The 17,598-nt window shown below is 38.0% G+C and overlaps 3 protein-coding genes across 4 annotated transcripts; 1 reads left to right on the top strand and 2 right to left on the bottom strand.

The window, feature by feature from the left end:
- Nucleotides 1–6,463: 6,463 nt before the first annotated feature.
- On the bottom strand, nt 6,464–6,904 carry LOC143891807 (uncharacterized). Its single transcript, XM_077396322.1, has one exon. The coding sequence runs from the start codon at nt 6,902–6,904 to the stop codon at nt 6,464–6,466; it is 441 nt and encodes a 146-aa protein (XP_077252437.1).
- A 4,756-nt stretch (nt 6,905–11,660) lies between these two features.
- On the bottom strand, nt 11,661–14,481 carry LOC143845437 (transcription termination factor MTEF18, mitochondrial-like). The gene has a single exon (XM_077353783.1). It carries the CDS (start codon nt 14,238–14,240, stop codon nt 12,456–12,458), a length of 1,785 nt encoding a protein of 594 aa, XP_077209898.1. The 5' UTR covers nt 14,241–14,481; the 3' UTR covers nt 11,661–12,455.
- A 533-nt stretch (nt 14,482–15,014) lies between these two features.
- On the top strand, nt 15,015–17,472 carry LOC143845377 (transcription termination factor MTEF18, mitochondrial-like). Of its 2 annotated transcripts, XM_077353692.1 has the most exons (2): nt 15,015–15,203; nt 15,781–17,472. In XM_077353692.1, the coding sequence occupies exon 2, from the start codon at nt 15,924–15,926 to the stop codon at nt 17,412–17,414; it is 1,491 nt and encodes a 496-aa protein (XP_077209807.1). In that variant the 5' UTR covers nt 15,015–15,203; nt 15,781–15,923; the 3' UTR covers nt 17,415–17,472. The 2 variants fall into 2 exon arrangements, with proteins under 2 accessions (XP_077209807.1, XP_077209806.1); XM_077353691.1 differs by having other exon boundaries at nt 15,015–17,472.
- Nucleotides 17,473–17,598: the final 126 nt, after the last annotated feature.

The following is a 17,598-nucleotide window of genomic DNA, read 5'->3' on the forward strand; positions in this document are numbered from 1 at the left end:
TTAGTGGTGACTCGAATGTATTCTTTAAGGGCCCATTTGGATACCAACAAGATTTGGATTTGGATTTAGATTTAGTTTATATTTTTAACTCGATCAGATCTTAAATTTCCAAATCAGCCACGACAGTGCAAAAAATTCCGATTTTCAAATCTTTTCTACGAGACATTATTTGGAAATCAATATTTGTGACAACTTCCTTCACCATTGCTCCTCCTCGACATTGCTCCCGCAGCAAAGAGACATCCCTCCCTCCTTTCCTCTCTCTCTTAAAACATAATCAAGAAGATGATTGATGTGTTTTGTATCCAAAACTCAAATCCAAATCAAATTACAAATGCATAAGGTATCCAAACGGGCCCTTAAAGGATTGTCCTAACCCTCCGATTTGTGAGATTTCTATACTATAATGACCATTTTAAATCTATCGGAGGGCTAGAATCATCCAGCCAAAAAGAATTTTTGGGCACGGCCTACATGACACAACAAATGAATGGTTTAGATCACCAAGATATGTGGAAGATATGTGGGCCCCAATGTATTTCTTTGCAACACTCCATGTCTGTGAGTTCACCCTATAAAAACTCTTCTATTACACCCATGTATGTGCTTGGTGTTCTGCGTGCAGATAATGTAATAGTAACATAATCTATTTCTTCATCTTCTTTTAGAGAAATAGATTTATTTAGTGGCAGTTAATATTTTACGAGTCGCCCCTTTCTTTACTTAGGTCCTCTTCCTTCTCAATGGCAAAAGAAAGGGCGATGATATTGTCACCCCTGCATTACGCATGCGCCCCCTTATAACCTGATTTGACGTCAAAAAGTGTTAAGAGTTAACCACTGTTCACGTCAAAATCAGGTTATAAGAGGGGCGCATGCTTAATGATGCGGGGTGAAAATATCATCGCCCAAAAATAGAAACCTTAAATGAGATGAATACTAAGCTGAACACCTTTGCCCTTACCAAAGTGCATTTATAAGTGCAATTTGGTGAGATGGTCCAATGGGGGTGCTGTGGCTGTTTTCTTTTTGCAAGGACGCCCTTCAGTTTAGCATTCCTTCTTAAATAAAACAAATGAGTGGTTTTAAAGAACTGAAGTTTGCTTGATTTGAATAATATATTATATGAGAAAACAATTTCTACACACAAGTGTAGATAAGTTATCTACATACTAGCTTAAAAAACAGTGGAGGCCCACATTGTTTGGGTGATCCAAACCATTCATTTGATTGGCCCTCGCATGGATAGGGTGTCCACAAAAAATCAGCTCCTTAGGATCATTCTAACCCTTCGAACCGTGGAGGCAAAAAATGGACAGATTTGTGAAGGTTTATACACGTCCATTTTACCTCCAGAAATCGTAGGGTTGGGATGATCCTATGGGGCTGATTTTTTGTGGACACCCCATCTATGTGAGGGCCAATCAAATGAATGGTTTGGATCACCCAAACAAGATGCCCTCCACTGTATTTTAAGCTACGCTTGTGTGCCCAGAACCGTTTTCTCATTATTATATACTCACCTAAATTCAGAACTGAGAATCTTATCCTAAAACAAAAGGTTGAAATTGTTGAGTTTTCATATGGTAGAGCACAGGCACCTGCAACAAAAAATACAAAAGGGCCCAAATTATTGGATGATCTAAACCATTCAATTGGTGGGCCTGACATAAATAGATCCCTAAAAATCTTCTCCATAACAACCTCTAAACCCCGAGGCAAGAGAATTGTAAGAGCTGGGGTAAATCCACACAAACCCAAACTTGTTTAGATCGCGATACACACTGTAGATCATTAAGATTGAACGCATAGCAAATAGAGCAAACGAGATGAACAAATGGATCATTAGTTCATAGGGAGTAATACTTACTTTAATGATGTGTGATCTGACTTCTAGCATTTGAGATGCATAAGCCAACTTCCCAATCACGAGAACCTGACCTTACCATGCCCAAGACCTTACATAAGAACCCTTCTCCTTCCTTGAGGCCCAAGCATTGGAGTGCAACTTGGGCCAGGTTGGGTCGAGCTTTTGCTAAAAAAATGAATTGAAACAACCCAAACCCAAACCTGACACGATTATATGGTAAAAGCTCAACCTGAATTCCGAAAAGATCAACCCGGTTGCACCCCTACCAAGCAACATTGGGACTCGTGGAGCCAACAAGCAAAGACCCTTTTGCCTTGTCCAACTCGAAACCCGACACTTAGCATGCGAGGCATCTCCGCTCCACCCACCAATCTGGCACATCCCTAACCCTGGCTTCAGCACTCAAGGCATTGCTAGAGCCACAAAAAACATGCAAGACAGCTTTATGTCATCTAGTATAAAGCATCCAGTTTCTTAAGGTGTGGTCAATATGGTCACAACCTAAAAAGAAAATGCCCAGAATTCCAGTTGGTACTGCTTGACAAAAGAACATGATTCCTGTGAATGACATGAGATGCCCCTTCTTTGATGTGTGTTGAATACCAGGAAAAGAAAAAGCAGCTCCCACCCATCTATCACTATTGCCCAGATAAAACTACAAGTAAAAGCAAATGACTACAAAAGCCTGCATGCTATACAGTTATACATAATAGAGTGGTTACTCTTAAGAATATCAATGTACAACGAAAGTATGCAAGAATTTTAATAATTATTATCTTCACTATGGACATGTTCCACGGAAATAGAAATGCCAACATAAGTAAGCAGTTTGGGTAGTATGGAATTTTTTGTAGGTTTTTCTCTTTCTGGTCCTTTAATTAAAGTTTTCCATTGAACTTTCTTTCTATGGTTTTTCATTGAGATAATCATTAACCTTGGTGTTTGTGCTGAATTACTTTTTGTCAAAAAATTCACTGAAATGTTTGTTTCTGTTTGACAAAATGTAGTTGACATTTCGGTTTCATCCAAAGCATTCATTTGGAAGGCCCTTACCTAGATAGGGTGTCCACAAAAAATCAGATCCATAGGATCATCCTAACCCATCCAAAAGTGGAGGGAAAATGCACAGATTTGTGGACAAACAGTGTCTGTCCATCTTCCCTCCACTTTTGGATGGGCTAGCATGATCCTATGGATCTGGTTTTTGGTACACACCCTATCTATGGAAGGGCCTTCCAAATAAATCCTTTGGATCACCTCAAAAATGTGGGTCACATGATTTTTTTTGCACTCGAGCGCAGATTACATATCTTCCATTAACGACAGACATCATAATAGTAGGTACGTTAGTGCACTGTTTCAAAATGCGGATGCAAGTCAAAACGCGGCCAAAGCAAATCCTGGTCAACTCGGCACAACGCGGACGAGTACTCAGGTTGACACAGCTGAGTACTCAGTTGACGTGGTCATAACTCCGTAGAGTCAAAGGAGTTTTGATTGGCTTTATAGGGCAAAATGCGGACTCCGAAAAGAACACAGCCACAGTAAAAGACAATGACATGGGAGAGTTATTGAAACTATGCATCAATGTGTTATTTATTTATAAGTTATAACACCGTCCTCAAGCTGAAATGTTTCACTGAACATTTGCAACTTGTTGGTCAAACTGGAATGATAGTCACTTATAAGGTCTTTGGTGAAGATGTCTGCTAGTACTACCTGATCTTTGATTGGAACAAAAAGAAGAGTTATATTCTCACCACTCTCCACTCTTTGAGGGGATGAGAAGGTGGGATTGGGGTTTCGAATAGATAAGAATGGAGAATAATATTTCATATTGGTGGGATGGTAGGTTTAGGGTTTCATAGAGATGGGATGGGCCGAGTAGGTTTTGAATAGATGGGGTCGTAGGGTTAGGGTTTTGAATAGGATAGGTGGTGGTGGTATTGGGGTCCCAAATAACTTGGAGGTTGAGTAACTGTTAGAGGGGAGGAATTTCAAGATGGGTAAGAGCACCTGTTTTTTATTGAGAGGTGATCTCCTGTTTAATCTTGCTCACCTAATCACTCACTTATAGAAAGCAGCAAATACAGTATAATACATATCTTCCATTAATGACACGTTCAACATAATAATATGCAAGTACATGAGTTATTTGTAACAAGAGAATGTCAACTGAAAGTTCAAATTTTGGATCCCACACCAAAAAGGTTGAAAAAATAATCAACATCGAGGATTGGAATAAATAGAACTTCAAGGATTGCATTAAAGAAGCGAAAGGAAGTAAGATGCTACGTCACCACTCGTTCTTACATGGACATGTGGCAGAATGCCAATCGTTGAAGTGGTCTGGAGTGCACTACAATGCAACATTTGAAAATCCAAACACTTAGATATGTATTATCCATATTCTAGAATTTCAAAACCAATCAAATGCTCAAACAAACCTCAATCATGTATAATCCATACTCTACCATTTAGCGTGGAAACCAAATTGTGAAGCTAAACCAAAGAGGCAGAGAGTATGCAGATTTAACCATAAGTCCATACTAACCAGAAAACCAGGAAAACATGGATTTTTAAATTTTACGGATAACATTGAAGGATGCCAAACCTCATAAATATAACCTTGTGGTCGCAGGTTTGATACCAGCTTGGTTATCAAAAACATTGGTTTTAAATTTCCACAGAAAGCAACATGAAACGACCAAAATATTTCTGTTTCCATGCTCACCGAAACTGAAATGGCTTATCGAAACCAAAAATCGTAAGTGCATCAATGGAACACTATATTCGTAAGCATTACATAATTATACTTAAATAAATTGAACATGAAAGTGGTGTATGTATTATGCATAAATGTATAAATATTTATGTAGATTACATGGGAATGAATTATCAGATATGTACGACAACACCTGTCAGTAGGTGTTCGGTATCAAACCGTTATGGAAGGTTCTCTTACTTAAGAAATGGTTTCTAAGTGTATATTTGTTCTTTCTTTTTCTTTTTCTTATTTTTTTTTAAATGTAGTGTATATTTGTTTTTATTCTAGCATTTTCTAAAGTTTCATCTTAAATTTCTATCATTTGCATATGTTTCCATACATTTCCATGATTTGATAGGATTTCCACCGAAATTTCCAACCAAACCCGAAACATTTCCGCTTCCGTGGTGACCCAAGATTAAAGAATGGATTCTCGGGCACAGCTATAAGGTACTCAGAAAGAACGAAAGAGGCATCTTTGCAAAGGCTATAACAACTTCATTTTTTCTTCCAGAAAAATAACGAGAAACATTGAGAAGTAGAGAAAAGTGGAATGGGGTTGTGGTGGCTTGGAGAACAACAAAAATACAAAAAGCAAAAACAAGATAGCAAAAAATCAAAGAGGAACAAAGCTTCCAACATGATGGACCCTTCTTTCAACAACCTCCTTTGTTTTCTAGAATTTGAAGTGTAATATCGGTAGGCCATAATATGAAGCTGCTCTACTCTCAATAGAAAAAACTTCTGGATGGCCAACAAGTGTGCTCTGTACAGGATTCTGAAACCGCAAATCATATCTTCATTCACGGCAAAGTTGTGCTGAATATATGGTCTGCTATCCTCAAGTGCTTTGGAGTGAAGTGGATTTTTTCGAAAATTTTGGGAAGACTTCTCCTTAGTTGGAAGATTAAGAAGCTTAGAAAACACGTTAAAATGCTTGGCACCATATGTGGATAACTAACATGCCATTAAAAAAACTAGCATATATTGTTCAAAAAAAATAATGATGATGATGATCCTAAGTCATTTTATATGCAAGAATATCAGACCATTGCCTTCAAAGTAAATTCATAAGTAGAAGCATCACTGGTCTCTAAAACGGCATTCACATTATTCATTTATGGAAAAGAAATTACACGCCATAAGCATCCCCAGCAACCTGTGTTACATGGATTCTTCTGAATCAGTGAGATATCTGTATCGGACACGTGTTGGATTCTAATACTTTAGGATTCAGTACGACACTTCTACATCTCTTTAATCTATTTTTATAAATATTACAACAAACTTACAATTATCACATGTATTGAGTTTTATCTATCCTAATAGTAAGTTTTTTACATAAAAATAAAACATTATATTAACTTAACCTATCAAATTCTCAAGGTATAACCATATTATCATGTAAATTAATTAAAATTTGCCAAACCCACGAATCCTTCTTTTAAGGTTAGTCGAATCTGACATTCGATGCCCATGTCGGATTCCCACACTTGAATCCATACCCATGCAACATAGCCAGCAACAAACAATGAAATGAACAAAAAAGAAACAGCTGCTTTTGGTTAGTCATTCTACTTCATATAGATAATAGGAGAAAATTAGTGAAAACATCCAATAGTTGCTTTGTGACTCCATAGAAGACTAGAAAGCAGCACAACATGTCCATAACCTCTCAGATAAAATCATTCATGAACACGGAAAAAAGCAAAAGCAAAAGCAAAAAAACAAAAACAATAGGAAGAAGAGGTGAAATGGCACAACCTCACAGATCAAATGATTTATCCCTCGAAAGGGAGATGCCCATTGGGACAACTATCTCAAATCTCACTTGCAATCAACACCGGCCTCGGCAGCTCGACGAGGCTTGCTTTTGCGCCTGCTTCCGTTTTGTCGAAATCCATTTGACTTGCTTGACTGATCCATAATGGATCGGCTGCCAATACCATTTTCCTCTTTGACTAAATCAACATTTTCTTTTACCTGTGGGTACCTCTTCCTCTTCTTTCCATTCTCAGCTGCTGATGGAGGTTTAATCTCTTTGCTTGAAATAACAGTTTTAGCATTGTCAGTGTCTTCCTCTTCAATTTTTCCGGCCTCTTCTTCATCGACCTCGTCTTTCAAAGGTTTCTGTGGCCGCCCTCTTCTCTTATAGGAAGGAAGTGATTCTTCAGCAGCAGGAAGTAATTCTTCAGCACCACTTCCTGGGTCCTCCTCATGACTGGTAACAGCACTCAACTTCTTACCCTTTCCTCTACCCCTACCCATAACCACAAGCCTCCCAAAAGAGATACTCAAACGATTAAAGAAGAATGCTGCAAAGAAAGAAAAAAACAAAGGGATAGATCCAAAGACATCAACTAAAATAAAGCAAAGGATAGGAGAAACTGTGAAACAACCAATTATGCCAAACACTAAAGCTGTTGGAGATGCCGTTAATTAGTCTTCTATACTTTAACACTCCCCCCTCACATGTAGCCCCTCTTTTTGGGTTGGCCTACACATGGCACATGTGGCCCCTCTTTTGGGTTGGCCATTACATGTGGATTTTTAATATCAAGGAGTTTTGAACCAAGGCAATTTGCTCTGATACCATGTGAAACAACTAATTACTCTAAAAGTTTAAGCTGTTGGAGATGGCGTTAATTAATCATTTATACTTCAAAAGAAACATGGTATAGAATATATATATATATATATATATATATATATATATATATATATATATATATATGAGCAATGATAGATACAAGGGAGCCCTTGCATAAAGAGCCACAAAAGGGCTCTTCATTGGATCCACGTCATTTTCAGTTACATTTTAAAATTAGTTGAAAAAGAAAAATCAGTTACAGTTGATGAGGTGGATCCAATCAAAAGCCCTTTTTTGGCTCTTTATGCAAGGGCTCCCTTGTATCTATCATATATATATATATTCTAGAGTAACAAAAGATAAAAGGACAAAAGCTTCATTTCTATAAAAAAAACAAAAAGAGCAAAAAAAACAAAAAACTTCTAATACTACACATAAAACCAGTTGAAGATCAATTAGATTCAATTAGAAGTGAGGATAAAACCCCAATATATCAAACTTGAGAAATAATGTCTGCTGAAATCCAGTAAAGAGATTTCTATAGCAAGCCAGGAAAAGCCCCATTTTTTATCACCAAAAGAATTAAGTACTAACATAAACATCATTTTCAGCAGTCAAAGAAAGAAGGAAAGAAAATAAAGGAAACTCAAGAGTAAGAGAGTCAATAGAAACTGAGATTTAGAGCAGAAAAATCTTAGCTTCAAAAGACCTATAAACAAAAAGAAAATCCACTGCCCAAACAAAAAAAGAGCCCATTTGATTAATAAAAATAGGACTAGAATGACCCCTTATGAGGCATATAAAATCTCCTCAAACCCATTAGAAGGGACTCACAACCAACCAGAAAAATTACATTTTTGTCACCAAAAAAGAATAAAGATTCATGCAAACCTGACTTTCAACAAACTAAAAAAAAAACTAACAATCAGACCCTAAAATATTAATTTCAAGAAAACCTACAATCTCCTACACAACCCATTAGATAAAAATCATTTCTACCTCTATAGGAACTGAAATTCCAAGAAATGAAATCCATTGAGAGGAGAAAGATACATGCTAAAGGGGGAAAAAGTAGTGACAATCATACCCTAAACCATTAGATAAGCTATACAATCTCATATAAGGCCAGTAAGAAAAAAAACCCACAACAGAAAAAACACAAACTTCCATAAAAATTTGAGAATAGAATAAAAGATGAAGCACTAAGAACTGAGGGATGAAACTATGCTAAAGGGCAAAAAAAAGAAAAAGTAGTGACAATCATACCCTAAACCATTAGATAGGCAATACAATCTCATATAAGGCCAGTAAGAAAAAAAACCCACAAGAGAAAAATCCCATAAACACCCATCAAACTTTGAGAATAAAAAATAAATAAATGAAGCACTAAGAACTGAGAAATGAAACTGACCTCACACGAAAATACATCCACTTCAAACTGCCACTGAAAACCCATCTCTGGATCTGATGAAAAGAAAAATGGAAAAACTTTTCTATGCTTTTTAACAATCACAGATTGAAGCAATGAATCTCTGCCTTCTGAGCTTTCAAAGGAGAGAGAGAAAGAGAGAGAAGAATGAGATATTTGCTGATTGGATTTGTGGAATAAAATAAGATTTAAACGATCTAAAGACTTTTATTTGTATGGCCACATGAGACTAAAGTCAGTTTTCAAAAAATTAATTTAATTTGAGGAATCATCCACCGTAAAATCTGTATACGTAAACTCTGTGTATAAACCATCTCTTCGAGGAATCGTTACATATGTACACCTGGCAAACGAGCGGGCTGGGTGGTACGGGCCGGGTCAAAATATACGGGGCACAATTTGGTGAACCTGGACCCCACCCGTAAGGGCCGGATGGACCCGTAGGTCACCCCTTCTTCTTCCTTTTTTCCCCCAAACAGTCCATGTGATGGGCCATAAAGCAAATAGGCTCTGCCCAAAAAAATCATTTCCATAGGAAGATCCTAGCCCTCCGCTGATCTATGGAGGAATTACATATTATTATTTATGGAAACCTCTATAGATCGTAGGGCTAGCATCATCCTATGGAAATGATTTTTGTGGCACAACCTATTTACGATGTGTCCCACCTCATGGAAGATTTAGTTCATCCTATGATGTGGTCAGTACAGTACTTTCTGAAAAATATAGGACTATAAGGGCTTACACCATATAAAATCTCGATCATTTGGGTTTTTACGAGCACCTGCAGATCCACCTCACCCGGCACAGTTTTAACAGAACCGTAAGGGGTAGGTCAAATTTCAACGGGTCACTAATTTAGTGACCCGGACCTGTTAATTACGGGCGAGCCGGGTGGATCTGCAAGTCCAGGTCACTTTTTGCCGGGCGTACATCTGCGGATCAATCCTTGGGCCACCACTTTGTGGGCCAGAGCCTGAAAAAAATACTATCGTATGATAATACAAATCATCCCGGCCGTAGATCGCTTCAGAAGGTTTCCAAAAGACCTTCCCACTAAAGAGTCAGTTGAACGGACGACCAAGATCATTTGATCAGGCTGGGTCGATGCGGGTCAAATTTTTACCAACTCCAAGAGTAAAAAGAGTTCTGAACTTCTGATTGACTTGGTAAAAGCAAGTCGAGTAAAGTGAGTAAAGATTGATTCGAGAAGTTTTTTAAGTAACGTACACTTATAAGGGTGCGTTAAGATTGTCGGAATCAGGAACTGAAATCAGAATCCTATTCTGATTCCCTGTAAATGGAGTGGAAAATTTCTAATAAAGAATCCCAACAAAAACCTACAATTAAAATTTAATTCGGACGAAGGCGGAATCAAAATATCACCTCTTGGGAGGTAAACAGATTCTAGTATTTTCCCCATATTAATTCTTTCCATGTTTCATGTCCACCCCCTTGCTCTGTTTAATTTTTTCCCGAATGTTGGAACTTGGAAGAGTTTCAATAGGATGCTGATTCCTGTGCGTGATTCCAGCAATCCAAATGCACCCTAAGGCTGCACTAGAATTATCAGAATCGGCATCCCATTTCGATTCCCCTAGAAACATAATGAAAAACAAAACAAAAAAAAAATTAATTCAGGAAATTTGATAAAAATAAATGGGAAGTGATAAATCCGCCCCTTCCAGCAGCATTGTATCAAAGAATGCAAGAAAAGGATTCGATGGGGCTGATTGCCAAGTACATTGCTCCCGGACGTCCCAAGTAATCAAAAGGAGCTGATATATCGCTTCCCTAAAAAATTCATTCCAACCTCGTAAATAGTGACAAGCACTTGTTTGTCAATTGGAAGTTGTTTACTAGTGCGGAGTGTCCTTACCAAAATAAGGGGCAGTAGGAAGTGTCATAACCAATGTTGAGAGAGAAGAGAGACGTAAGGAGAGAAAGCATATAATCACACGACCCAACTAAAATACCACGTGGGTAGACAAAGAGGAAAGAGGGAGAAGACAAGTCTAGTCTCTTAGTAATTTGAATATTCACATGCAATTAAGCACTACTAATAGATGACGTGGCACCTCCAAAACTAAGTCAAAACACCTAATAAATCTGAGAAATTGTGCCACCAAACAGCTCCAAAAGGACCACAACCAGTCAAAATACCTAGTAAGTCTGTAAAAGGACTCTGTTCTCCTTTGTTTGCATTTTAGAGCACTTCCCTTCAATGATAATAAAGTGACGAATGCTAAACTAAGGGCCGCCCTTGCAAAAAAGGGATGAAATGGCACCTCCATTGGTTGTCCATCACCAAAGTGCATTTACAAATGCACTTTGGTGATGGACAACCAATGTGTAAATGCACTTTGGTGATGGACAACCAATGGAGGCGCCCTTCAGATTAGCATTCCTCAATAAAATAGACAAGTATATTGACCAGGAAATCTATTTATGGTGCCAAAAAATAAAATAAAAAGAGCAAAGTAAACATAGATATTTAATTGATTCATCTCCTTGGAGGAGATATAATCTCCTTTCAAAGTAACTCTCTTCTTGTACTTTATCTCAGCTCAGTCATTTGCAGGGCTATTAACCGAGAGGAGGAGCTCTTCAAATTCGAATAGCAATATTTGAAGCAATGTGTCTGTCCGATGAACAATGTCGAATAACTGAGATAATTTCTCTCTAACAAATTCGAAACACATCAGATACTTTTTGTGCTAGTATTCTGACATTCCTGGTTCCCCCCACTGAACTACTATCAAAGTTTAGTTTAAAAAACCCCTCAAGGCACCCCCACCTAGTCACCACCACAATCATACATGGATTTCCAACTAGATGAAGAAATCACAAATTAGTTAATACACAGTATAGAAAGGGAAAAAAGACTAACTTACCTAGTGGCAATGAGGATTTCACTAATACTCCTTTCAAAAAGGAAAAAACTTCACCAATACTAGCTGTAGATTTTTTATTCTCCCCACTGAAATGGTGTTAGAATGAAATAAGAGCCAAACATTATAGAACCTCATACAATAAGAACAGCATATTACAAGCCATGGACATCAATTTGATAATAACTTCCGGTAAGGAAAAGAGGAAATGTTTGACAATATAATACCCATGCTTGCTAACCTTTTTTTCTTCTTCTTTTGGTTGGGCGCGGGGGTAGATTTTATTAGGGAAAGAAGGGGTAAACAATAAGACAAACAAGACACAAAAAGAGCAAAAGGCACCAAAAACCAAACACCCTCAGAGATAGCCAAACTATCCCTCTCAACTCCCGACCGGGCTAATCTATCAGCATCACTATTAGCCAATCTCCTAACGTGCAAAGATCAATTCTGCTCTACATGGCTAGAGTTCGCTTATTGGCACCGTTCAAATGGTAACCTTTTTGGAAAAGAATTTATCTCAAAGGGACCAGTAAAAATATAAAGCCAAGCAAAACATCATAGGCTTAGATATGGTAAAAGGGGAGTCTACGGCTTCAGCTTCTTTATGTGGATTGTTTCATCTCAATCCCCACAAGGGTTTAATGGTAAAATGCAACGAATCAGAGGCAGATTATGGATGGAACTGATGCTTGCAGGAATCAAGGGTTACATCCATGGTCTATAGGAGATGGAGACAAAAGCCTCAAATAACAATAGCTGGTTATAAGTTCCTAGCTTGTAAGGAAGATATGTAAATTTGGTAACATCCAATAATAGAAACAGGTAACCCACCAACAACATGTAATAACTACCTCAGCCAAGTCCACAATAGGAAAAATGTCAAATCTAAGTGAGCTAACATGCTGCTTAGCCTGAAGATAATGTTTTCTTAAATTTTTCCCAAACCTCAGGACCCTTTGGGTGATGTTTTACATATGTATTCACAAATATCTTCTCCGAACAGGCAAGAATAGTGCTCAAGGCCAACATGGGGCTTGCTATTCCTTCATCCCTCAGCCATTTATACATTGAATACCTAAGTTCGATCCTCTCAATAGTATATGACATATATGAGGGGAATGAAACTAATGACTCCACGGGGTAACCCAAACCATTTACAAGAAAATCAATCTTCTTCTCAATCACATCTCTCGACTGGTTAAGAATATGTGGAGCAATTTTGACTATCTCGGAAACATCATTCCATTTCAACCCGGCTTTCACAAGACAATCAAATCTCTCTTGAAGTTCATCACCTTTGCCTCGGAACCGCTTTAGTGCCCTCTTCATCTCGGTCGAGTTTTCAACAAAACCCAAATTCATCAAAAATATGTGCTTCTTTTTCAGTGATACTTGATCCACATTACACTTTGGCAAAGGGCTAACCTTAGATCCCAAGACCCAATTCATCAACTGGTTTGGATCTTCCTGTATAATTCTGCACAATCGCCTCTTCCCAATATTTAGTTTTTCAAGCAGACTGCTTGGTTTCTTCAAAGAACATAAACCCAAAACGTGTGAGTGAGTTCGCATAATCTTTTGAATCTCTTCAGCTTCCATTTCAATTTTAACAAAAAATGTTAAACCCTGCCGCAAGTTCATTACGAATGTACCAACTTGAATTTGAGGGAACCGTAAAAACACACTCTTGATCTCAACCATTGGGATACCTGATTTCATCAATATCCCAATCAGTAAATGAGTTGTCTTCCCTGAACTGTCTAACAAAAGTTCAGGATGCCTAATTAACAAGGCCCCTAATTCCTCCTCACTGCACCCCATTTTGCTGAACATGTGCAGCAATCCAAGTATTTTCCTCCAGTCATATGAATTCTTTTCTGACAAATGCCCACCAATCCAATCACATTCAATTCCCAAACTCTTCAACGTATCTAACACCTCAACAAACTCCCCACTGGCATCCCCAATCAAAAGACAAGGACTACAAGCAACAAGCTTAATAATACTGGTTCTACTCAAACCCAATTCTTCATAAGCCTTAAGTTTTGAACCCAGAACCCCATACTCATACCTGAAACTTTCTGTTGCTTCTATATAAATCTTTCCTATTTTACTACGCGGAACGCCATAATGACACAAAAAGTGAACATTCTCAAGCAACAGATCATCATCACTAAGAAACATCAATTTGCGGGGAAGAAGAGGAGAAAATTCTGATGGATTTAAGCCCAAGCTCTCGAAGAAAGGCTCGAATTCGTTAATGGGATGATAGCGAAGGAATCTCGTTAGCGACCACGCAATTTCTTGTTTTTTTTCGACTTTGTTTTCAACCCTTTCAAGAAGGGAATGAAGAAAAAAAGGTGAATTTTTGCTCATGTGCTCAGCATCAATGAATTGTAAGCTTCTAGTCAAGTGAAGGTAGTCCCTAAGGGCGTCTTGCGCATCAGAAAGTGCAGTACAAGAGATTTTGATTGAGGTTTGAGAACTGGGTATAGGGCGAGCCTCCAAGAGAGAGATTTTTGTGGTGTGAAGAGCTCTATCTTTGTTAAAAAATGAACATTTTGGGGTGAATAGAACTCTTTCACTAATGGGGAAAAATGGGAGTTTTGACATGATGAGATGTTTATCAGAAGGAAATGAAGAAACCCATTTGAGAATAGATGGTGATTTGAGTTTTTGCAAATGGGTCATGACGAGATGAATGAGGAACCAAAAAAGAAGAAGGTGATTTTGCAGTAAATAGTAGTTGATTGGTTTGATTCTCTTACCTTAGAGATTTGGGGTTTTCGATTTTTCCAGTCTTGTTAGAAAGCTCTAGGAATTTGGATGACCTAATTCTCGATTTTTTGGAGTGGTAGTTCTTCATATCCAATAGGAGTTTGTGCAGGTTTTTGAAACATGGGAAGCTCGGTACATTGCAAAAATTAGGGTATTGTCATTGCAAAATGGGTATTTTGTTCAATCGAGATAAGGGAAATTTTTAGGTTGCCATGGTGTGTGGCCGTATGGTCCGGTATTTTTTAAAAAGTTATGTACGGCCCACTTCATAGGATGATCAAAACCGTTCATTTGTTGGGCCACAAGGTACATAGTCTGTGATCTGAGAATCTTTTCATATAGAGGTTTCACAATCTTCATCACTTTATAGATTGGAGGGTTAGGATCATCCTATGGAGAAGATCTTCGATACACAACTCATTTAGGTTGTGGCCTAACAAATGAACGGTTTAGATCATTTTATGAAGTGGGCCGTACATTATTTTTTGACAATACTGGACGACACGGCCACACATATAATCTTGGGATAAATCTGCTATTTGGGCAATGATATTTTCGCCCCCAATGTAGGATTATGCGCCCCACTGGTAGCGTGATTTGGCGTCAAAAAGCGTTAAAGTCTGCCCACAATTCAGGTAACAGTGGGGTGCATAATCCTAAGGGGGGCAAACAAATTATTTCCCTTTAGAAATTTGTTTGTCCAAAGTAATAAAACCCTACAAAACCCTGTCAAGCGTTTCAGTCTAAAAACTCCTCTAATGGCGGTGTTTCAGAAACCCAGAGACGGAAAAACTGAGAATCATTATCAGACTACTCAGAAAAATTCAAACTTTCCCATCGAAGAAGAAAAATGGTACAAAACCCACAAAATCTAAGGTAATATAGCCAACACATAGATGATAGTTTTTCTTTTCCTTTCTTGTTTTGTTTCTTTTCAATAGTTTTTCTTTCTTTTCTTGTCCTTTTTTATTTCAAATCTTATTGGGCCTTTATCTATCTATTTGTCTATTGTGATCATAACCAATGGGAATTGATATCTCTTTTTTTCTATGAAGTCTATCAAGATAGATGATAGTTTATTTTGGGTTCTCATTTCCATTCCCATTTCATCTCCTTTCTGCCTGAACTGAGAAAAATTCACACCATCTAGGGCAAGGAAAACAACCCAAAATTTTATTTTGGTGCCAAGGAAAAGAAATGTAACCCTAATTTTTCTTATAATTGGTGCTGGATTTCCTTCCCTTTTTCTTATTAATCTCCTTGGCCCAACTCGTCATGATATATTGGCGATTTCGTAAGGGGGTTTCTTGTGTCTGCAAAATGTTTTCCCTAGTTAACCACCCATGGGTTTCTCCTGTTTTTGCTGAGAAATCCCTGAATTTGCAAAATAACCCATCTTTTTGTTCGCGAAAAGATCGAATTTTTTACAGTACTAGCGCCACCCATGTTGCAGAAGTCTCGCTTCGCGAGTTCAATCCGTCACCCAATTCTCAAAGTGCAACCCGAATTTCCCGTATCATACGAACTGAGGCCCAAGAAGCTCTTTTCGAATACCTTCATTCTACGAGAAGTTTACAGTTCACTGATGCTGAGCATATGAGCAAGAACTCACCTACTTTCCTTCAAAATCTCCTCGTCTTTGCAAAGATTGAGAACGAGCAAGAGATTGCCCGGTCGCTGACTAGGTTCCTACGCTACCACCCCATTAATGAGTTTGAGCCATTCTTTGAGAGCTTGGGTCTGAAACAAACAGAGATTTCTCCACTTCTTCCACGTAATTTGATGTTTCTCAGTGACGATGATGTATTGCTTGGAAATTTTCATGTGTTGTGTAATTATGGAATCCCGCGTAGTAAGATTGGTAAGATGTATAAGGAAGAGAAAGAGATTTTTAGATATGATTATGGAGTCTTGGCTTCAAAACTCCGTGCTTATGAAGAACTGGGTCTGAGCAAACCCACTGTTATTAAGTTGGTTACGTGCTGCCCATCGCTTTTGATTGGTGGTGTTAAAGGAGAATTCGTCCGGGTTCTTGAGGAGTTGAAGGATTTAGGGGTTGAACATGATTGGATTAGGAAGTGTTTGTCCGATAAAAATGCTTATGATTGGAATAGAATGCTTGGAATGTTGGGTTTTCTTAGCAAAATGGGATGTGGTAAGAAGGATTTTAGGTGGTTAATTGCGAAACATCATGGGGTTTTGTTTAATAATAATGGGAGGAAATTTTATGTGATCGTTGCCCTTTTATTGAAAGTAGGTCTCAAAATGCATGAAATTTTGGCTTTGCTCTTACAGTACCCTCGAGTTCTGGTTGGGAATTTTGCAAAGAATTTGTGGCAGTCTGTGCATTTTCTGTATGAGATTGGGATGGAAACTGAGGACATTGCAAAGATTGTGCGTAATTACCCGCAAGTTTTGGGTTCATGTTCTCCAAAGACACCTAAAGTTATATTGTCAAAATTAAATATAGAGTTGAAAAACTTGTGTGATATCATAAAGGAGGATCCATATCAGTTGAGTAAATTGGCTTCGAGATCGAAAATCAGCTTTGTGCAGGTCACTGATGAGGCTGGAATGTATCTTCTTGAGAAGACCAATTTCTTGTTGAAATTAGGGTTTGTTGAGAATTCAGATGAGATGGCGAAAGCATTGAAACAATTCCGAGGAAGAGGAGATCAATTACAAGAGAGATTTGACTGTCTAGTTGGTGCGGGGTTGGACTGCCATGATGTTTCTAACATGATCAAAGCAGCTCCTCCGGTGTTGAACCAGAGCAAGGATGTGATTGAAATGAAGATCAATTATCTTGTAAATTGCTTGGGTTATCCCTTGCAATCCGTTGTAGCATTTCCAACATATTTGTGTTATGATCTAGAGAGGATCAAGCTTAGGTTTTCAATGTATGGTTGGATGAAAGAGAAAGGAGCAGTTAAGCCCAGAAGTTTCAGAAATTTGGGAACGGAGCATTTGGCCTTGAGTACTATTCTTGCATGTTCAGAGCTACGATTTGTAAAATACCTTGTAAGTCTTCACCCAGAAGGCCCAGAAGTTTGGGAAAGGTTAAAAAAAACACAATCTTCAAGCTAAGGGCTATCTATTTCAGTGCATATTAGTTTATTCATGTCATATTCATTTTTTTTTTTCATATCAATTGGATTCGCTTATGCATGGCTGACAAAACTATCTTTGTATGATTTCTTACCATTCTAAATGTACCATTAACAGTTCGAAAACATCATGCGATGTAAAACAGCATGCATAGAATATTCAT

This window comes from Tasmannia lanceolata, unplaced genomic scaffold, assembly GCF_043159265.1.
Source record: "Tasmannia lanceolata isolate RefF3 unplaced genomic scaffold, GAP_Taslan_0.1 ptg000015l, whole genome shotgun sequence".
NCBI classification, from domain to species: domain Eukaryota; kingdom Viridiplantae; phylum Streptophyta; class Magnoliopsida; order Canellales; family Winteraceae; genus Tasmannia; species Tasmannia lanceolata.

What these genes read in the sequence shown, in the direction of transcription:
- LOC143891807 (XM_077396322.1), bottom strand. Translation starts at nt 6,904, where the DNA reads ATGGGTAGGGGTAGAGGAAAGGGTAAGAAGTTGAGTGCTGTTACCAGT.
- LOC143845437 (XM_077353783.1), bottom strand. Translation starts at nt 14,240, where the DNA reads ATGACCCATTTGCAAAAACTCAAATCACCATCTATTCTCAAATGGGTT.
- LOC143845377 (XM_077353691.1), top strand. Translation starts at nt 15,603, where the DNA reads ATGATATATTGGCGATTTCGTAAGGGGGTTTCTTGTGTCTGCAAAATG.